The 23,684-nt window shown below is 35.4% G+C and overlaps 1 protein-coding gene across 2 annotated transcripts in view; it reads right to left on the bottom strand.

Moving 5' to 3' along the window:
* The window catches only part of Pard3b (par-3 family cell polarity regulator beta), a 978,588-nt gene that overhangs the window by 446,813 nt on the left and 508,091 nt on the right, over positions 1-23,684 (bottom strand). For both annotated transcript variants that reach the window (XM_040294778.2, XM_005335090.5), the window contains exons 6-10: positions 16,722-16,808; positions 11,036-11,161; positions 9,224-9,582; positions 6,221-6,360; positions 4,592-4,720 (exon numbers count right to left, since the gene is read on the bottom strand). In XM_040294778.2, the coding sequence (XP_040150712.2) occupies positions 4,592-4,720; positions 6,221-6,360; positions 9,224-9,582; positions 11,036-11,161; positions 16,722-16,808 (841 nt within the window). The remainder of the gene's footprint in view (positions 1-4,591; positions 4,721-6,220; positions 6,361-9,223; positions 9,583-11,035; positions 11,162-16,721; positions 16,809-23,684) is intronic.

Here is a 23,684-nt window from a genome sequence, read left to right as displayed (position 1 = left end):
GGATAGAAAAGGACTGGTAGGCCACATCTCTCACAGAACAGACTCAATACACGACTGAGAAGTAACATCAAGTTCATTTCAAGTGGAGACCAAACACAGTGGTTTCACCTTCTGATTCTGTTACCAACACTAATCTTAAAGTACCTTCCGCAAAATCATCCCTTATATGAACACCTCTTCAATAAAGTCTCAACCTGTCAAGGGGGTGAGGACTTCAAAGGATCTTCTTCCCTGGGATTCTAGAAAAACTACCTTTGAAGCACAGTTCTTTTGGTAAAGAAACATACTAAAAACAGCTAAATCATATTGATGTTCTTATATAAATTGCTCTCATTTGATTCTCCAGCCCAGCCTGATACAGATGAAAAGGTGGTTAGCTAAATGTGCTGCTAAACTTATTCTGCTGACGGATTGCTCAGGAGGAAGGACAGGGACCTGCAAATATAAGTTCAGCACAGTTCTCCTAGGTGGCAGGTCAGGAGACTGGCCAGGAAATGGACACTAAAGCCTTTGGAATGACAGAGGGTCACATCCGAGAGACAATACTATTTTGAGACTTCCTGCATGAGTGCTGACCACATGCTCCAGTAGCTGTTAAGCATTGAGACTTTACAAGAAGCTAATGATAGCAAGGAAGTGAGGAAGATTGGAAAACAGGCAGGGTAATGCTGTTCAGATGGTATAGAGCTCATGAAATAGCAAGGTTAAAACAAAAAGGGAAAGGACAGTTTCTCTGAACAGGAAAACAATAAACACAGTTTGTTTTCCTCAAAGGAGATAGAATGAGACAAAAGCAGGAAATGCTGTCCTTCCTTCATCCTGCCACATTTTCAATGGAAAGTCAAGTATGTGCATCAATCATGATAAGAGAGAAGAGACCAAAGTGATACTATCTTCCCTTTTTCAAAAGGAAAACAAAGAGATGCATCACATAACATTTCGTTCCTCATTTTGTTCTTTCAGAGTCCAGTGCATGCCACACCTAGAAGTAACTCCCACTGAAATAGTCCTGTCCATGCAAACCTCTCTTAAACTTTCAGTATAGTTCTTGCTTCTTGGCATTCACATCAGGCATTTGGACTGAAAAAAAAAAGTACTATTCTTTATTTATCCAACACAAAGATTTTGGGTCCACATGAGTTAGGTACTTATAAGCCTCAAAGGCAAACCCTCCTTTTTTTTTTTTTTTTTTCTGTGATTACAGAAAGTATTCCTCAAATTTCTACAGTGGACAGTCAAATATTTTTGAGTGTAGATATAGTCCAGAAAGTTCTAAGAGAATGAATACTAATCACATGCTTTTTGTTTTTTTGAAACTAAAAACAAGGAGTACAAATAAGTTATTTGTGTTCATAATATCATACTTGCACAATTAATTTAATGACTCCCTGGTGGGCTCAGCCTATGAGGTCCTTTATGGGATAGAAGTCAAATTTCATGAAATTTTATTAAAGAAAAGTGAAATAATATATGCAGGCTGCCTCACTTACAAAAGGTAAAAGTGGTAGGTTATAAAAAAATTTGTTTGACATTCAGTATTTTGGATCCCAGAATAGATTTTTTTTTAAATTAAATAAAGAAAACAATTGTTCAAAAAATAATAATTATTCCTAGGGAAGCCTGTATAAATCTATTCACTTCATAATATATCTAAAGGATAGTATTATGTTCACATTACAGTGACAGTGGTAACATTCTAGAAAAAATAATTATAGCTAGTGGTATTAAAAACTTATAATTACCCACAGATGATAAGAGCTTTACATGTATTTGTTCTTTTAATCCTTACAACAAATTTATATTCCTTATATAGATTAGGAAGCTGAGCCTCAGAATGATTTTGTGTCCTGCTCTCAATCACACAGCTAAATGGCAGATACAGAAGTTGAGGTCTAGGAGTTGAAGTCCAGTGACAATGTTAAATGTTAGGAGACCTGGGCCTGCAGTCCCAGCTCAATGTGGGAGACTGGGTGGGTTTTTCCAACTACTCTACTCCTTTGATTACTCACTGCAAAATTAGTTGGACTTACTGATTTTTACAACTCCTTTTAGTGTAAAAATTCTATTATTCCATTGGCTAACTTCCAGATATACTTGTCTTTGATAGAAAATGCATTTAGAATAACAACCTAGAATAAGATCGATCAGCATCCCTCCCCCTTTACCTGGGGGAGTGAGAAGAAGAAATTAGCCATGGAGTCAGGAATTCTAGAGATCATACAAGAGAACTGTCAGAACCACCAGATGTGGACCTGGTGTGTGTGTGGGGGGCTCCCGAGGGTTTACATTAGAACTCTTGTCGTTAGGTTCTCTTGCATGCATAAGGGCTGGCTGAAATGTTTCTCTTTCTATGAAGGGCTTTGTTCCTTTCAGAAACATAGTTCAACAGAATGAACAGTCAAAACTTCTTTCCTTTCTCTCCTATCTCTGAAATAAAGACACAATCCCACGGAGGTTTTTCTCTGAGTTTTTATCTTTAGCAAACAAAGGACTGAATAAGAAGTGAAAGGACTTCCTACTCTATGTACACGCTGCCCCCTTTCTTATCATTTCTTTTCACTTTCACCCTGGTAGAAAAAGCCCAAGGTCTTTGAATAAACAAAGTTGAAAGAAAAACCATCTGTAATTCAGAGGAAAAAAAAAACCGAGGACTTAAGCTTCTGCAGCATTTCTTGGGAAGAGAAAGGAGCTTGAGCAAGATGAGATTCTGCCTTCCAAAATGGTTGGGTGCAGAGAAAACAAGAAGAGGAAAGGAGCTGGGTTCCCTGGTGCACACCTGTAATCCCAGCAGCTCAGGAGGCTGAGGCAGGGGGATTGTGAGTTCAAAGCCAGCCTCAGCAAAAGTGAGGTGCTAAGCAACTCGGTGAGTCCCTGTCTCTAAATAAAATACAAAATAGAGCTAGTCATGTGGTTCAGTGGTCAAGTGCCCCTGAGTTCAATCCCTAGTTCCCCAAAAAAGAAGAGAAAAAGGAGGTGAACAGTTTGTCTTTATGACTTACACCACTCACTCTTCTTGCTTTCTGTTTGACTACAGTTCTTCCCAGCACATACAGTGGGGCAAGGGGAACGATGAACAAGAGCATGGGAAAGACAGGGAAGGAGCAGCGGAATCCAAGTACAGATTGATATCTTAGAGGTTGTTTAGACTTATTTAACTTTCCTGATGGGAGAATGTTTATTATAGAGCACTCTTGACAGATGGTAAGGCAGGCCATGTTTGAATATTCTAAGTAACACTTTTTGTTCTTATACCGTCTGATAGTTGGAAAGTTCTTACAACATTATCTCCTTCCAGCCATTTGCTTTGGGACAAGTTCACAGAGAGTAGGAAAAGAGTCTTCATTATTTTTGCATGCCCCAAATCTCTAACTTTGCACCAAACAGATACACTGTTTGTTAGATATTCAGTGGAAATTATCATGTCTTCTAAACTTTCTCTTCTTTAAGCTAAATAGCCTCATTAACTCTCCCAAGGAACCCTCACTGTCCTGATGATCAAACTCAAGGGACTGACTATGTTACCTATATGTGCCTATGTCATCTCTTACACAGATTCAAAGAAAATCAAATTTAAAAAAACAAGGAGTAATCTAAAGTCCCTTTATCACATCTGCTTTCCTTTGTTGTTAGCCACAAACTCCCTTTTGAATTTTCTATAGCCTTCTTTTAAAAAAAATGGTATTTCAATAAATAAGCCATATGAATTCATGGTAATACATACACAAGAAAATTAAAATTTCTCATAGCCTCAGCATTTTGGGTACATCTCTTCCCAATTATATTGTTATAGTTTTTAATGTAATCTGATCATTCTGCATGTATAATTGTATACAATTTTATTTTTTACTTAACATTATACCATATCTTCTCATGCCATTAACAACTCCTCACTGAGCCCATTTATTATATTTCATTGGAGAAATATCTAGTTATTATCTAACCAATACCTTACGGCTATATAGCACCAAATATATCACTGTTTTGTATAGGACTTTGGGGAAAAAAATCAATGCACATGAATTTTTTCCATATCTTTGATCATCAATTCAGGACAGATTACCAAAAGTGTAGTTTCTAGGTCAAAGGGTGTACATTTTTATGAAGACTTAAAATTTTCTTCCTCAAGATGCCTTTCCCAGTCCTTGAGACCTGTAGTGTTAATCTTAACATGCCGTGGTTCTCCTTCTTAATTTTCATTTCCATTTTGAAGACTGGCTTCTATTTCTGTTTTTTTTTTTTTTTTTTTAGACTGGATACTCCATGAAAGAGGGGCAAGGAACTATTTTGTTTTATGTAGGTCTTAGCCCACAGCATATATTCCATATATATTTTATTTAATTAGTTTGATTTTGTTGAATAGTTATCATTAAACGTGTTTGAATCTGTATACCCAAAGCATTGTTTACATATCCCCAATTCCTTGCGACAATACCTAAAAAAAAATGTGATACTCCAAAGGAATAAATACTCAAATTCAACTTTGGTATAAATGAGTCCTGTAACTTAGAACTAGGTAGTAAACTACTGTGAATTCAATGAGTGTGTTAAGATCTTCATTGAAAATTCAGTGAGACTGAGCTCTGAACATTACCAGTTCTCGGGGCAGAAAATTTCCTTCTTGGCGAGCGATGACCAGAGAGGCTGTCTCTCCCTGCTTGGTGCTCCTTAGCATAGCCACAAGCTCTTCCTGAGTTCGTCCAGTGACATCTCTGCCATTTACCTAATGAATAAAATCATACGAATAGTCACAATTACATTTTCTGACCATCATTATTATGATGCTGAACAAACTCGGTCAGTCATTAGTAACAGCAATTTTTTCTAAGCCATCACATTCTTCGGAGGGGAAAATCAAATTGACAGGTACCAGAGACTGACTTGTCAATTAGGTGGAAAGTAGATTTCAAATGCTTACTTGAAACCATTTTCTACCCAACAGAACAAGAAGAAATAACTTCTTTATTACATGGCCAATTCCTCTGGCAATATGAGTGAGTATTTCTAATATAATTCTAAAATGCTCCTTATGTCCAGAAAATTATAGTCAGAAGATTGTCGTAAGTTACTGGAAATTCTAATTTGGAGCTGTTAGTCATTTGGTGCATCTTCCTCATGATCTAGAACTACCTCTAGATCTAAAGCTTGTCTTGATTTCATGCCCTAAAAGAGTGAAAATAAACCATCCAGTTTTACTAAAGATGATTTCTTAAGAGGTAAATACATCAGCAACATAGGATTAACAAGAATATGATGCTATTAAAAAATGAATGAAAAAAAAGACTTTCAGATATTCCAAATAATTATCTATGTTAAAACCCATTTAGCTGTTTCTATTATTAGCTGTGTATACCAGGTTATGAAAATTTGGACAATGCATAGTTCAACCTGAGAAACACCCTACCCCTTAAAAGTTAAAAAAAAAAAAAAAAACCACTATTGCAAAGGCTTGGGTGTGACTGAAACTCTTTGACCTCACTGAATATATGATGAACTGTTGGAGTTAATGCAAATTCTCCAAGAACCCTAAGAAGTAAGAAAGAGAAGATATGGAAAAGTCTTCGTTATTATTTGACCCCATATCACTGATCTCACTGGGGACTTAACATTAAGTTAGGCTGCTCATTAACTAGTTTCATAATTAGAGTCCTTATCTTGTCTATAAGTAATAAATTTTAATATATTTTATATTCAAAATGAAATGCTAGTGTACAGTTAGCCTTCCATATCCATGGATTTCATTAGAATCTGTGGATTCAATGAATCTCAGATTTAAAAAATTATTTTTAGAAATCTCTTACATGAGAATGGGAAGTTATAGTCCATGTATGTATAATATGTCAAAATAGATTCTACCGTCATGTATAAAGAGAACAAATTAAAAAAAAAAAACTTTAAAAATTCCTTGTATATGCATTGAACATGTACAGATTTTTAAATGCCATTATTCCTTAAAAATACGGTATAATTGTCATTTTCACAGCTTTTATATGGTGGTATTAGGTATTTTAAGTTATCTAGAAATGATTTAAAGTATACAGGAGGGTGGTGTCCAGATTATGAACCATTTTACATAAAGGACCTGAGCATCTGCAGAATGTAGTAATCTTGCAGAGTGGTCCTGAAACCAATCTGCCAGGGATACTGTGAGAGACAGCTATATATGCTCATGTATTTATTTATTTACTAATATTTTATCAAAGATACTAATTTAAATCCTTACCTCCAAAATTCTGTCTCCTGACTGTAGCCGGCCATCTTTTATTGCTGCTCCCTTTGGCAAAATGTTTTTTACAAAGATGGGACCAGGACCATGAATGGAAGAATCTCTGGTAACCACAGTGAAACCAAGTCCTTCAGGGCCTAGCGTATAAGACCAGAAAAGTGAACAGTCACTTTCAGCATACATAATATTATATTCAATCTTACAGTAAAAATCTACCTAATTTAGACTAATGTAGAATAAGTAAAATATTTACATTCCAGGAGGTTTAAAATATGCTTCAGTTCCTCTGGTTTCAAATAAAATTATGGTTTCTGACAGGCCATGATGGTATCAAAGTGAATATGGTGCCCTATATATATGTGTTACACTTTTGTTTATTCAGGTTTGGGAAGAAATGCACATGTTATCCATATGCCTGAGATGGGTTCCTCAGTAAACCATAACCTGACTGCATGATTTCCTGGGGAGGAAAGGGCGATTTGACCTGAATTTGGTCAGTTTCTCAGTCAGCTGGCCCATCTGTGGCTCACCCATCTGTTTGTGTCCTGAACCTGTATAAGCCAAACGTCTCAGGTCCTGTCAGCAAGAAACCTGATGCACCTCCTTATTCTCTCACATCTCTAATTTCTCCCTTCCAGTGTATTTTTCACTCTCTGAGGGATGCTCAGCTGTCTCTGCCATAAAGAACTGTTACTTCAATTGCATTGCTTCTCCAAGCTTCCATCACCAATGTTCCACCACTAGGGATAGAATAAATGTCCTCCACAGGCCTGCGTGTAAGAGGCTTGGTCCCTAGGGTATGCCACTGTTGGGAGGAGGTTAGACACAGTGGAAAGAAGTTAAATCATTAATGGTTTGCTCTAGCAGTAGGTACTGGGGCCCTTCTCTTTCTCTCTCTTTGCTTCCTGGCCACCATGAAGTAAGAAGTTTGCTCCGTGACATATTCCCATCATAATATGCTGCTGTCACAGACTCAAAAACACCTGAACCATGGACTGAAACCTTCAGAACTGTAAGCCTAAATAAACCTTTCCTCTTTTTAACTTTGTTATCTCAGGTATTTTATTATAGTAATAAAAAGCTAACCAACACATCGACCAATGACAATACCCAATAATTCTTCCTATTATCAATTTAATTTAGCCTTGACACTTCCCACCAATTGTTTTCTGAAATTAATTACCCTTGGTTTTAATGTTTTTATTTTCTGATTATTATCCTACCTCTGTGATCATATAACATCTGTCACTAGTACATACCCTTGTCTTCCCACATGAACACAAATGTTTCCCAAGGCTCTATTTTGGATGAATTTGTCCCATGGCTTTGGCCAGCTACTGGATCCTATATTATCTCCCTATAGGAAAGACTAAGATCCCCTTGGTCCTATCTCTCCTTTTGATATCAGTTTTCTAGATATCACTATATGCATTTCAAACTTCACTATGTACTTCCTTCTCTAATTCAGATTCTGATCTTTTCCAATAGCCTCACCTACTTAAAATTCTAGTTTCTATCAATGACATCTCCATTATGCAAGTTGCCCCGAGAACATCAGCAATGATTGTAATTTCTCTTCCTTCCTTCCTAGAGTCTTTCATCTATTAAGGAATATATATTATATTTCTGCATTTAGACATAGGCAACACATCCTGTACTGACCCTTTATTGTCTGTTTTTTTCATTAGTGTATCTATTTGATTCTAGATTAATCTTCCCAAAGTATACCTGTGATGTCATATTCTTTATTTTTACATTCAAGTCGTTCTTATAGATTTTTTTAATATTTATTTTTTTTTAGTTTTCGGTGGACACAACATCTTTTTTTTTTAATGTTTTATTTTTATGTGGTGCTAAGGATCGAACCCAGCGCCTCACGCATGCCAGGCAAACGTGTTACTGCTTCAGCCACATCCCCAGCCCTCTTATAGATTTTTAAAGTGATTCTATGACTCATATTTATGTCCTCAAAGAACCTAATTTCACATATTATGCATAGCTGGATTATTTGTACATAGACTACAACAGGTGCATTTAAATAAAAAAGCTTAATTGCTGAGCAATTAAGGATCTATGCTTCTTATTCAATACATTTTATTTCCAGTATAGGATTCTTATAAGTGAATAAAAGTTTTATCAGAGACTCTTTTAAGAACAACTAAAGACACATATTTTGAAATACACTTGTAGGTATTCTAAAATTACCTTGTAACCACTAAATTCTCTATTAATTCAGTAAAGAATCTATGAGATCTTGGTTCCTTTTGAATTGTCTTGAAAAACAAAGGATTTTAGAAGGTTGTAATAGGGAAAGGAAATATTAGACAAAAGTTTCAAAATGAACAAGAAACATAATAGCCCATGAACACCTCATGTGTGCATATGTGTATATAGTATTTCATAAGTACACATGGGTGTACATGATCTAGTCTCACTGATTTGTGCTTGTAATGGATAGAAAAATTTAAAAGAATGAAGAAAGATTATACATGTGCTCAAAATTAAGTATGTTTTAAAACAGTGTTTGTAATGCTCAATCAGTAAAATTAATAATCATATATTTGCTTTATGAAGAGTCAACTTTTTTGCTTATATAAAATTGTTCTAAGGAACCAGAGATCATATCTTTGTTGGACTTGTCCTAAAAGATGCTTTAAAACATTACTAATTGTGCTTGAAACTGGGACAACTGGATTTTAGTTCCTATTTAGTGTTAAGTTAGAATACAATATTGCTTGGCCTCAATCAAGTTTGCAACGATTCTTTCCCACTCTCCAACATGTCTTTATTGTTTCCTTGTTTCAAATAATCTATACTCTGTAGAAGAGAAGAAAGTATTACAATTTCAAGAAATTTAAGTTACCTAAGTATACACTTAAATCTATTCTTTGATACAATTAAATAAAGGGAGAATTAACTAAATTAGGCTTAATGCATTTCTCTTAACCAATTTTACATGTTACAATAATAGAATGCTATTAAGCATAATTTAATAATTACCTTTCTTTAGGTCAATCTTAATTTTCTTTGCATTTTTCTTGCTGCCAAACCCCATGAGAGGGGAGAGTGAGGGAGATGAAGGTTTTCTTCCTAGTCTTGGTACTCGGGGACTCTTGTTTTGTTGCAGAGAAGGTGATGCATCTGCTTCAGGACTATTTGTTCCTGTGAGATTTACTGTCTTTACTCCAGATTTCCCATGGACAGGAGGAGGTGCTTTTGTTCTCAAAACTCCATCATTGCTACTAAAAATGTTAAGAGGTCCAATGACTGATTTTTCATACTGCTCACGGTTTTGAGGTGGAAGCACGTGGAGGAGCACATCTGGGGATTTCATTGCCTGGCGGAAGACATCTTGTGCCCTTGAAAAAGTCAGTAAGTGTGTCATGATACAGTGGCTAGCAGCTACCTTCCACAGTACTCCAGCACAGAGGCAACCAGGCTCCGCACAGGAGCTCAGGCACAAGACACTGTCCATATTACTACCAGTATGACTGTGCTACCTAAACATTAGAGTTTACCACTAACTACCTGCCCACTGGGCTACACGTGCAGGATGACCATGCATAATTTTTTCATTGACTCTTCTTTACAACCACCAAGGTATATATAATTAATTCTCATTTTGCAAACTCAAATTGAGGCTCAGAGAGACTAAGTAACTTATCCAAAGACCCACATTTTTTTAAAAGTGTTTCTAAATCTGAAAGTCTAACCAGCATTAATTACTGAAGAACATATAAAAGGTAAACTTTAATTTTAAGTGAAAAAAATCATTTGGTATTTTTGATCAGATAATTAATAGGTTATTTTTTGCTTGATTGCAAATCAATTTCTCCTTCATAATAACTCCAGACTGAATTTTTTTGACCTTTGTTTTCCATTTCTATAGAACAGGGATGATCATGTCTGTCTTGCATACCTATCAAGTCCTTGAAAATGCATTGTGGCATATCAAACAAGACCATTATTAATAATTATTATAATATTATCTATCATTTTGTTGAACAAAATGGAGTATTTTAAGGCTTCATTTCTTTCACCATTTAAGCAGTTGATGACTAATTCCCCCAAGTACCCCCCCATCTCTCTCTCTTCCTCTCTCTCTCTCTCTCTCTCTCTTACACACACACAGTATTGATAACTAATGCCCAGAGAAAAGATGTATTATGAACAGTTGGGTCAGAAACAAGAGAGGTTGCTTACTATTACTATGGAGTAACAGTATTGATTTCCTCATGAAATCTCAGCACAGTGCCAACATATATTTAAAAACATATGTGTAGTATCAGAGTGCTATATATTCTTATTCTAGTGGACAGGAAATTACTCCCATAAAATTTTCACATTTGGAGAGATGACTTCTTGAGAGAGAGCATTTTAATTTTTGTTAGTTGCTTATATTATTCACTGAATCCTCATAGACATTTCTCACAGATTCTTTGAGACGGCTTACATCAAGCCAGTTAATTAATAAGCTGAACTAACAGTCTGTGAAAAGAGCTATTAAATATCAATCTAACTGACCCACATCCCAAGAAAAACAAACCCCTCCATCCATGCTCCAGAAAGACAACCAAGCAGGAAAACTTCCTCCACTCTGTGGCTTAATGTTCCTGGAGATGTCTGGGACCCATGTGGGCCACCTTTGAGTGTGCTAAGACATAAAACGCATTCCAAAATGCATGTCTGGAGGTCATTTAAAGGGAAATGACCAGAAATTCTACCTCTGATTTTGATCATAATGAGTTTAGTAATGATTATAACCATTCTAGGGGGGTGATAAAGAAAATAAAACAATGGAAAAATGCTTACTGAGCAAAAGTTTTGTCTACCAGATCCACATTGTTGATTTTTACAATGCATTCATTTTCGTGAAAGAGTCCCTCCCGTTTGCACCTGCTGTTTTCTTCAATGCCTCGGATGAAGAGTCCTAGGATCCTAAATGCAAAATTTAGATTGAAATAGAATTACTGAATAACAATATGCTCATTATTTCTCCACTTGCAAGTATTCAGAAATTAGTATTGATTTCTATTTATGAAATAAATTATGCTTTCTATTCAGGCAATTGTTATTTAAATCCTTCATCCAAAACCACGTACACACATAAACTCAGTAAAAGAAAAGGTCCTTCAAGGCAAATATACATAAACATTAATTCAGAGAACATTAATCTAGGACCCCATTTCTCATGCTTGTGGCAAACTTAGAAAGGCCAATATGACTCAGTGGAGTTGAGGACAGCAAAGACTTGTGGTTTGGGGAAGCGCCTCACAATTGACCATAAGGAGTAAGCCCAATTTAAGACTGAGATTGGCAGCATGATGCTATGTAATGGGAGAGAATTAGGAATTCATGGTGGCTTTTTGCAATTTTACTGCGTCTACCACTAATTTGCATTTTAAGAAGTAAACACATATTTAAGCTTAGATCCTATTACTCTGAAGGAAGATGAGCCCATTGGTTACTACAGTGAACCAAATAGGCATTGGGTGTTTTCTCTGTTCTCAAGATAGAGTATGAGATAAGGTTGTAGAGCAGGGCCAGGTGAATTGGTGAATATCTTAGAATCCAATAGAAGTGGAGATATTGATAAACTCAGAGGCAACATAGGGTTTGAGAGTTAACACTGGATAGGAGGCCAGTGTGACCTAGAGGGGCTTTGAATAGACCTAATCTGATGGAGTTGGTATGGAACACCCACCACCCACTGTTTGCTGGGCTTTGGGGAGAGTAGTCTGAAATTTCAAAAGGGAAGAGGCGAGATTTAGAGAGGATACCTAGAACTCCTGGGACTTTGTGTTTCTGACTAAGAGTCAGAAGGTGAATGGATAGAAAAGAAGGAAAGGAAGAAGAAAACTATAGTAATAAGAATTACATTTTATATGTAATTGTCCCTTGCTATTCATGGGGGTTTGGTTTCAGGATCATCATCCTTGGATGCCAAAATCTGTGAATGTTCAATGGCAAAGTATTTGCATTCTCCTGTAACTAAATCATTCTAGATGACTTATAATTTATATAATTAACTGTTATACTGTACTGTGTAGGCAATAATGGCAAGAAGAAAAGTCTGTACCTGTTTAGTACAGATGTACTTTAATTTCTCCAAATATTTTTGATCCACAGGCAATCTGCTGTGGATGAGGAACCTATAGATAAAGAGGGCCGACTGTACTTGGTTACGTTTATAAAACCCAAACTAAAACCAATAACGAGAAATGGAACTTGTATCTATTTTAGCTATTAATCATTTGGGAGATATTCCTTCCTTGGTGGTATAGAGGGTCTTAGTTGCAACCTACAGTCAGAAAGATGGATCTATCCTCTAAGAGGGTTTTCCTGGCTGTGGAAAAACTGCCATTTCCATGTGCCTTGTTCTCGCTTTCCCACTCAGTCACTCTCTTTTGTATAGGACCCTGTGTGCTATTACATAGTCCCTTTGCATTAAATTTCAAATCTAAATAAAATATGAGCACATTTTATGTGTGAATAATAGGGTCAGCCATGGAAAAAGGGCAGCCTATAATGAAAGTCCAGGAGAAAGCAATCCTCCTGCTTGGAGTAGCCACAGAGCTGAGCCTCTGCCTCCAGGCCTCCATTCATTTAATGAGCTCATATCATCTCAAGACGTCAAAAGGCAAGGCACATGCAGTGATATTTAAGTCTTCAAAAATGTTAAATGAATACAGTATGCTGCTGCAGGAGAGAACAGCAAATAGTCACACCACCTACTGCAAGGCAGACTCAGGGTCACAGGGACCAGTATGGGGCCGGGGTGTGTGCTTCATTTCCTAGTTCCAGCAGGTTTATAAATTAAACATATTCTGTGTTACCATCATAATATTAAAAATTGAACTATTGGACGTGTAAAAATGAAGAAACAGATCATAATTGTTTTTTTTTTCCCCTAAATTAAACAAACCTTCTAGTTCACATTTTGGATTTTTGTTATGGTGGATTCACAATAACACGATCCATTAGGAGGCTCACATGTGGTTATAAACTAGTTTATGTAAGTGAGATTTTTTTTTAACAAGCATTCAAGTCTTCCTTTAATTTAATTCAGTACATCATCAGTCATGTAATGTTACTCCCTAGGATTTAATCTCACATTTTGGGAGATGAATTAATTCTTTCAGGCCACTGGGTTGCAATTTAGCTAGCATATTACAGCTGGAGTGTGCTATGTGAACCTCACTGATCTAAATAACCTAACTTTCCATGAAAAATTTATTGACAGAATAAGCCCCACTGTAAAACCCATGTGTCAGAGGTAATTTCGGTAAAACGTAAAGCGGACTGATTTTTATTAGTTTGGTCCCTGGCAACAAAATACTCCTGCCCTTTCTATTCCATGGAAGGGGTAGATCCCCTCCAGTATGATGTCATCCAGACCACTGTGAGAGGGCTCAGAAAATCATGTCTCATTACCCTCCACGCTCCAGACTGGTGGGCTGTGGTAGCTGTCTCATTTGGGATCCAGACTCACAGGATTTAAAGATTAACGCTGTCGAGGAATTATAGGCTGAGACTAACCAGTTAATTTGCATTAATGAGCAGTGATCAAGGATGCTGAAATCCACAGCCCCACAGAATTAAAAAAGTAACAATTGCTTCTCGCTCATCAAATAATCATTTAGGCACCACCGTTTTCTCCCTGCCCCTCTCCTGCTCTTCCACTGTATCCCAAGGCCTCGCTACCAGCTTAGCGTTCTGTCTGAATGTCTTCTCTTCTCCCCTCTTCCCCATCACTCCTCCTCCTCAGTCATCTTTAGGTACCTTTACTGTAAAATGGAGTTTATTGTGTCATCTTTTTTGAAAAAAAATAGATTTCATGTTTTTTAACTCTTAAAAATAGCACAGATTCTTTTTTTTTTTTTTTAAATGACTAAAGTTAAATTGCTCTTTTCTTGCAAGGATTTAGTGCTGCTTTGTGTTTGTTTTGTTTTTCTATTGAGAAGGCAAATGGCCCTCAAGACAAGCAGCAATAAACATCCCTGTGCTAAGGTATCAAAACAGGTTCATGGAGACTTTGGTACAATAGCTGAGATATTTTAGCTAGGCTGTTCTAACTTAGGTTTCCTATTCAACAACAGGTGTGACAGTAGTTTTTCTAAATGAAAAAGAAAATATTTTGGAGGCAAAGCCAATTACAGTAGTCTTAATAAAGAATTAAATGTAAATTCTAATTTAAAATAATGACACAAGCCAATAAATGGAAGGAAATTAAGAGCTAAGTCTGCCACTATGACCTTAAGGAAGCCCCGGTGCTCACACAGTGAAACCATATGGCATTATGAAGTCAGACACTTGTTTGACATGCTCTCTACACGCAGTGGCATCTAGACACATGGGTTGAGTTAAGTGTGCTATTTCAGCCTGCACTCATTACTTCTTAAATTTTATTGGCTCATGCCTCCACTTCCATATTATTTTTAATGTTTTTTAATTAAATTTCCTTTCTATAATACTAGTGGATAGCAAAAAATAATAGAACTATTTCTCTAACTTACTTAACAGTTGACCATGAACTTATAATGAATCAAGCTTTTTTATTTTAGCCAAAACAATCAAAATACTGTTTGATAATTTATGCATTCATACATTGTGGGTTTTACAAGAAGCTTTTGCATTTTTTAAAGTGATTTAATCCCCATAACCTTGATGTGAAATAGGTATTCACAAGAGACAAGTTTGGGGGACTTTGTTGAAGGTCATATAAAATGAACACTGAGATTAATTCCAATTCTTCTGAATCCAACTGCAATACTCTTTCTAGTATTCTACCAGGCTTATGCTAGGAATCAGAACCAGAAAGAAGAAGGGAGGAAATCGATACATTCTAGTATGTTTTCCTTATTTGAAGTGAGAGAGTTGATTTTTTTTTCTTTTGTCTGCAAGGCCAGCTTGTTTTTCAAACTATTGGAAATGAGGTATGGTGACTGTCACATTGTATATTTTCTCATTTTTGGAAATTGGGAAGATCTTGTGTTCTATTCCAGCTTCATTAAACTAAAGGGCCTGGTAATTTAAGCACTCTGGTGTTTTCCACAAGACTCAACGAATACCCTTCTGCCAGAAGCCATTAGAATTTCTCATTTCATGAGAAATGAGTAAATACCCACCCTGTCTATCAAAAACAACCTCAGTTTGTCCTGTGCCACAACCCATAACATTTATAAACATGCTTATTAACACATACAGGAAACTAGACAGTAAGAGCCACTAGCTTTCTGGTTCACTTCTTTTGAGGAAACATTCATTCCAGCAAGAGCCTGGCATCAGATGTTATTTGCAAAAAGGAAAAAAGGGTGATGACTTTGCAATTACAGGTAGCAGATGGTTACCTGCTGAATATGGTGCCAACCAAAATATCATGACTGAGTCTGTTCTTCCTGCTAGAGGGCAGACAGAATGGAGTAAACATTCAGGACTAGTAAATTAATACTATATAATCTTTTGGGAAAATTTAGTTCTAGAAAGAGCAATGGAGTAAGGATGAGTCCAAAGATCTGGGTTTTGTGTGAAAAGCAGTGGACCCTTCTTGTGGCTGACATCCCAAGCTAAAATAAATCATTCTACCTTTTGATGGTGCATTCAAGAAAATCCATTTAGTAAAGTCATTAAAACATCACGTAACCAAGAAACTTATTTTCCTTTAAGTTTCTGGAAATCATTGTCAAATTAATCTTGTGCTAAAGGCGGTCATCTTATTGGAAAGTGACATAATATAGAAACTAGGTCCATAAGTTTGTTATAGTAGTGATAATATTAGGTCCAGGGCATACACTTTCATTTCCGTCAACAAAACAAATTTTATATTCAGTTAGATAGATGTGGCTTCCAAGAAATGCTGACAGGCTCTAAACTGCCATTTACCAGTATGGGCTTAGAAATATAATGTATTTGAAATTCTGAAAGAATGTAGTAAATTATTTTTAATGTTCTAAATGTTATTTTAGAAAAAAATAAATAGCAGGATGTCATTTTTCTTCTACAGCAAAATCATCATATACATATATATATGTACCTATATATGTATGATATCTGATGTAGCTACTAGAATATTGAATGTTTATTATTCTTAGCTCTATATGCCTGAGGAATAGGAGGAAAATTATCTTCACTTGTTGAAGTGTGTCTTTTAAAATTAAAAATTTTCAATAGCTATATTTGTTTAACAATATATTAAAATCTTTGTCAATGATTCTGTTTACTATGTGCTGCTGACAAGAAGATTTTTTAAAAAAGCATTATAATTAATTCAAATAGAGAAATTGTGAGGGACTTTTTTTTTCTTTTTCATTACATCTTAGAAGTAAATGATTTAGTTTTGCCTCTAATGCATCTGAGGCTAACAAAAGTATATATTGAGGTGTTTATGTGAATAACAGAAATTCACACTTGGTCCTTTTCTGAAGAATGACTGGAAAAGTGGGCTCCTCAGGGTTTCCATTAATTAGTGTGAGCTTCTGAAACCAGGAAATCATCTTACCTTCCACTCAGAGATGAAAAGAAGGGCACCACATGTATTCCCAAGGGGCCTCCTTCCCCAGAAATCTCCACCTTTCTTGTCATATCACTGGGGCAGGAAAACACAGAAGCACGGATGAATCTCTGCTGAAAACCAGATGGGGCACTTCAACCCCTGCCCCCGCCCCCCAGGACCATAGCAACTACTGTACCAGTCCAGGCAAAGCCAAAGGAGTACATGATTTCCAGGTATGTTCAGAAGATTCATTAAAAAAATTTAGAAGACTGTGATTTCTTATTTTTACCACTAGAAGAGGAACAATGGAAATGACAAAAATAACTTCCCATTTAAACTGCAACAATCAACATATTTAAAAAGTGATACCCCAAAATGAAATTTCTCTCCAATAAGACTCACTTGAAAATTACTGTAAAACACATGGAAGTAAATGAATCTATGCTTAAGCAAAAAGTTAGCTCCCCTGCAAAAACAGAGTAAAAAATGAAATAAAATATTTATTAGAAAAAGCACAGAATTACGTTTTATAATGACTGTGAAGCTACTGTTGATAATACATTTGGGCATGTTTAAAGAAACATAAATCGAAACTTAAACTTGTATCAGCTGTATTCAATGAAACAATTCCAAATTTTCACATGCTGGTTTATTTATTTATTTTTTTAAGGTAGAAAAAGAGGTTGCAAAACCGGGAGAAAATGTATTATAGAAAGAAATAGAAAAGCTGACCTGCCTAACCTAGCCCAGATTAAGGAAAGGATGAGCTAGAAACATTAATGGGTAGTGTGTATGACTCAAATATAGAAGGCACTGGGCGCTTTTGAGTAATAAAGACTGGAACTAACAAGTTTTTATAAAGATGAAAAATAATAACTGTGAACAATTATTGGCTCTTTTAATCCCAGAGAGAGAAAATAAAATTGCTAGAGGAAAATGATAAAGTTGAAGCAAACAACCCCTTTATGGAAATTGTAAGCAGGTTTCTATTGTTTTCTATTTACATGAAAATAACCTGAAACTAGATGTCAAATTAAGAGCTACAGCTGCGACAAATGCTTTTCTGTTCCAAATTGAAAATGGTGGAATTCTGGCTCCTTGCTGCAAAGTTGAGAATAGTGTTAAAAAGTAAAATACCTGCTGAATTCACTAAGCCCAAAGTATTCTTTAAATGATCTGAAATCTAAAATAAATACATGAAATATATTCTCATCAATGGATGAGGCCTACTTTTAATGTGTTTTCCTTGCAAGCCTATTATCAGTAAGAACTTGGAAGAAAAAGCATATCAGTTTCCAGCATTTGTGGAAGATGATGGAATTTCAAATCTGATAATAAATTTCTAATGGGTTTTGTCCAGGTATTACTGACATACATAAAAACGTGTTCAGTCAAGCAAGTTATATCAGATGCCTGGAATAAAAGTTAAAAACAAAACAAATCTTAAGAATAATATAGGATGAAATGTTTCTTCTTTATATAGGTGATGATATGAATATTTATAGATTATATGTACATGGACAGTCATATACAGGCTTACATTTTAAGTCCTGAGTATAAAATGCATGGGGGGCAAAAATGGTTGTTTAGATTTTAATGGACCAGAGTAATAATTTTTATAGAATAATATATTTATAGTGCACTTTTAGTCATGTGAAGAAGACTACACCCAAAGCATTTACATTCTAAGTTTTAAAAAGACTAAACTCTTTTTTAAAAATATTTTTTAGTTGTAAATGGAATTTATTTTTATTTATTTATTTATTTATTTATTTATTTATTTATTTATTTGGAGTGCTAAGGATCAAATCCAGGGCCTCACATATGCCAAGCAAGTGTTCTATCACTAAGCCACAACTCCAGCCCAAGATTAAAGTCTTATTTAACCATTAAACAATATTATCTTGAACTTCATAATGCACTTTTTGTAGTTTTACACTGAATGCATAACAAAAATCTCCCCTGGTAAATGTATCAAGTATCCACATGGTAATACATTGCATCAATATGTAATACATAGAGGTTTTCAAATGTAAATATTTAGACCAATGTAGTCCTCAAGATTTTACTGCAAGAATTTCTAGGATGGCTTTTATAGATGATGGCGTTTATGAATTGTCTTTTTTTTTCTATTTTACAAATATTTCTTTACCCCTATTCAAAAAAAAAAAAAACGAAACCAAACCAAACCAAAACAACAACAACAAAACCCAAAACCCAAACCAAACAAATTATTCTCCTGTCTGCTGAAATAGCTCAGTTGGTAGATAGCTTCCCTGGCATGCACAAGGCTGTGGGTTCAATCCCCAGCACCCCACAAAAATAAAAAAACCCTCCCATAAAATATGATAAATTCTATGTATCATACTGATACTTACTTTTTCTTTCTTTTTTTTTTTTTTTTTTTTTTTACTTAGGATTAAATGCAGTAACACTCAACCACTGAGCTATATCCCAGCCTTTTAAAAAATTTCTTATTTGGAGACAGTCTTTCTAAGTTGCCCAGGCTGCTTTGAACTTGCTATAATTTCCCAAGTATCTGGGGTTACAGGTGTGCAATGCCACACTGGGCACTGATATCTATTTTTAGCAATTGTCAATCCTGTATTTTTACATTCAGTTAATAAAGTAAATATTATAATTTAATTAAGTAATCAGTCTTGTTTTAAAATGCTAAAATGTTTGAGAGAATGCAATTTTAAGGTTCATTTTTATTTTATAAAATTCCCCTTTTTAATATTTCAGAGTAAACTTTTAAATTACTATTACACACAATAATCACCATTCTCTGGCTATAAAGATTTTTGACAACTTAGATTACTATCACAAAAATGTTACAATAGCACTAAAAAATATTTGGCTTCCATTTATAGGCTGCAATATGCAAATACTTATAAAAACTTAAGTCTGTTTATTAACAAGCATTGCAATTTTTACATAGATCATGTCTCAGCATATTTCTTTATCAAATGCTATCCATTATCTCAAAATGGAAATAATGACATTTGAAAAAGGATTTCTCATAGACAAGTTCAAACATATATATATATATATAATTTTAAAATTAAAAATCGCCCCACTCTATCATAAATACTTAATGGAGTTCTATATAAACCTCTGTGTATACCCACTTCATGGAATGTAAGCACCTCAAGCACAACTGGACAGAATTATTTGAACATATCTCCTAAAGAGTAAGATTTTTACAAAGATGTATAAACAAGTCTATTAATGCTATTTGTTTAGATAAAACCCAAAGTACAGCAGTTCAGGGCCTGGTGAGCAGGATCGGCACATTTTCACTTATATCTTAGAGGAGAGTACAGTCATCAGAAGGTAAGTTGCATGGTAGAGTAGGAATAAAAAATGAAGAAAATGAGGTGAAAAGGAAATTCTAGTGGTATTAAAAAAAAAACAGGAACTGTGAGAAACAGACAAAAAAATTGAACCATGGATCATGGTAAAGGAAAAACATTTGCTATACAAAGAAGAAAAATAGGATTATTTCACCAAGATCAAAACAAATATTTTTATGCAACTTTTAAGGCAAAGTAAAACAAGCAGATACTCACAAAGCACTAAGTCAACTAATATTAAGTAAACTAAATGCCCTATGGTCCACTTGACAAAATTAACTCAATAACTGGGACCAGCTGCAGCCAATCTAAGAGCTCAGGAGCAAGGTACTGGTGAGCTATAGAATTAGTGGATAAAAATCAGCCTGTAGTTATGAATGGCTACTTTGCCAGAGCTAGATGTTAAGTGCTTCAGTTGTTTTCCATCCAGAGAAAAGATGTAAAGCTTGAGGCAGAAAATACAATAAAAGTTGCAGATGTTTGTAGGTCTGATGTATTCACACAATGCAAATGGACATTTGCATTAAGACTATTCAGCTTGGTTTCAGGCTTCTTCCTTGGGTATGGAGAGAAGATTGAGAACAGGAGGGGAAGATGCTTTATTTCAGAAGAAAATTTTTTCCTGGGGTGACTTTAACTCAGGTGTCTAAGCAGGACATTTAAACTAAAGACCAAAGTCTCAGTTTCCTCACTTATATAATGAAGACATTAAGATTAGGGACTTCCCTAACAGAGTTGCTGTTTTTATTTTTTAAATTTTTTATTCTAATTTGTTATATATGACAGCAGAATGCATTACAATTCATATTACACATATAGAATACAATTTTTCATTACTCTGGTTGTACACCATTCATGTCTTCATACATGTACTTAGGGTAATAATGTCCATCTCATTCCACCACTTTCTTTTATACCACTTGCCCCCTCCCTTCCACTCCCTCCCTTTTTGCCCTATCTAGAGTTTGTCTAATCTTCCATACTTCCCCTCCCAACCCCACTATGAATCAGCCTCTTTATATCGAAGAAAACATTTGGCATTTGTTTTTTTGGTGATTGGATGATTTTACTTAGCATTATATTTTCCAACTCCATCCATTTACCTGGAAATGCCATAATTTTATTCTCTTTTATTGCTGAGTAATATTCCATTGTGTGTGTGTGTGTGTGTGTGTGTGTGTGTGTGTATATATATCACATTTTCTTCTTCTCAGCAAAAGAAACAATCAGTGAGGTAAATAGAGAGCCTATAGCTTGGGAGAAAATTTTTACCACTTGCACATCAGATAAAGGCACTAATCTCTAGGGTATATAAAGAACTCAAAAAGCTAAACAACAACAACAACAAAAAACAAGTAACACAATCAATAAATGGGCCAAGAAATGCACAGACACTTCTCAGAAGGTGATATATAATCAATCAACAAATATATGAAAAAATGTTCAACATCTCTAGCAATTAGAGAAATGCAAATCAAAACTACTCTAAGATTTCATCTCACTCCAGTCAGAATGGCAGCTATTAAGAATACAAATAACAGTAAGTCTTGTCAAGGATGTGGGGTAAAATGGTGTGGCCAATCAGGAAAGTAGTATGGAGATTCCTTGGAAAACTGGGAATGGAACCATCTTTTGACCCAGTTTATACCCAAAGGACTTAAAAACATCATACTTCAGGGACACAGCCACATCAATGCTTATTGCAGCACAATTTACAAAAGCTCAACTGTGGAACCAACCTAGATGCCTTTCAATAGATGAATGTGGTACATATATACACAATGGAATATTACTTAGCAATAAAAGAGTTGCTGTTTTTAATGAGAAAAATGGAGAACACAGCATATATACATTACACAGATATATCTATCTGGCATATATAAGAAGTTCAGAAACTATCAGCTATTAGTATTATTACTAGAATTTTCCAAGGGAACAAATAAGCTTGTGGATTAGAAGGGAATAAGCTATCATAAATTTTCCCTCCCCTCCCCCAGTTTTCTTCAGGAAAGGTTTTTAAATAATATTAAATAGTATGGGACTGAGGAACACCTTTTCTTCACAATTAGATTGCTGACAAGGAGAGAGAAGAAAAAGGGTTGTAACAAGTGGACAGAAGGTGTCGCTGACTTCAGGCAGATTTGCAGATCTGTCACACACAATGGAATGAGAGACTGACACGCAGGAAAACCTTCAAGAAGACTTTGCAGATTGCCCTGAACTCTGCTTGATGGTGAAATAAATGTCTTACTGATGTGAATGTACTGAGTAAAAATCTAAAGAAGAATTTGTGGTGGTTGGTAGTAGGAGTCACTAAATTCACTTGAATTCAATAAACATAAATTCAGTCATTTCAATGGGGATGCTCTATAAAGAAAAAGGCAAAACAGAACAAACACAACAGTGCTTGAGGAGTTCATGTTCTTGATGGGGAGGTTTGAGACAGATAAAAATACAGGGCAATAGAATAATAGCACACACAACATATATTACAATACCTTCTTGTGTGTATGTATACACACACACAAACATATATTATAATATCTTGGGTACAGGACTCAAGTAAAAATACAAAATTCAATTATATTTTATATATACCTTATAGACATAACCTAGAGGTAATTTTATGCTGTATTTTAAATAATTTTGTTCATGATATAAAATATGGTGTGGAATTTTATACTTGTGGCATCATCATGACATTCAAAGAGTTGCAAATTTTGGAGCATTTCAGATTTCCAGATTGTGGGTGATCAACCTATAGTAGTAGCAATAGTAGGTGAGACCCTGTCTCTAAATAAAATACAAAATAGAGCTGGGGATGTGGCTCAGTGGTCAAGTTCCCTGAATTCAATCCCTGTAACCAAAAAAAAAAAAAAAATAATAATCCAAGATATTATTTGGGAAGCAGTGTGTCAATTGGCTTCTGGGTATTAAAACATGCATTTCTACAAAATGTATAAACACATAGTTTATATCACTTCTATCTTAGAAGTGAACTCTTCTTAGAGAGGTTTTGAATTTGTCCAGCATCATATCATTCATGTAAAATAGAGTCAGGACTGAAACTGGATCTTTTGCACTCCAGAGAAGTCCTTAGTCACTTTGACATGCTGCTTTCAGAGCTGAGGTAGCTTCTGATGTGATTCAGAGGAAGAGGAAGAGGGCACAGGATCAGGAAGGGAAGCTAGGATCAGGAAGCTTTTCCTGAAGGAGGTAGCATTTGAGAAGGGCCCCTGATGGGCAAATGGGTTTTTCCATCAGAAAATGCAGGTGAGGGGAATGGAGATGGCACACACAGGAGAGAAAGCCCTCTGCACTGAGGTACTGAACCAGGATCCTTTGTGGGCATACAGATAGGCTATGATAATAGAGAAGAAGGGGAAGAAGGGGAGGAAGAAGAGAGGGGGGGAGAGGGAGGGAGAGAGAGAGAAGTTCAGATTAAAACATTAGCTTACGATCAAATAGTATGTCAAATCCCATGCTGGAACATTCATACTGAACTTTATAGAAAATTGTGTCACTAAAGGTTTTGGAACTAAAGAATAGTGCAATAAATGTCATGGTTTAGAAATATCTCTGTGGAAGTTAAATACGGGATCAGCTAGAAAAC

The sequence above is a fragment of the Ictidomys tridecemlineatus genome, chromosome 7 (genome assembly GCF_052094955.1).
Source record: "Ictidomys tridecemlineatus isolate mIctTri1 chromosome 7, mIctTri1.hap1, whole genome shotgun sequence".
Classification (NCBI taxonomy): domain Eukaryota; kingdom Metazoa; phylum Chordata; class Mammalia; order Rodentia; family Sciuridae; genus Ictidomys; species Ictidomys tridecemlineatus.
Note: the sequence above shows the minus strand (reverse complement) of the source record. Positions and strands in the feature narration are given on the sequence as shown.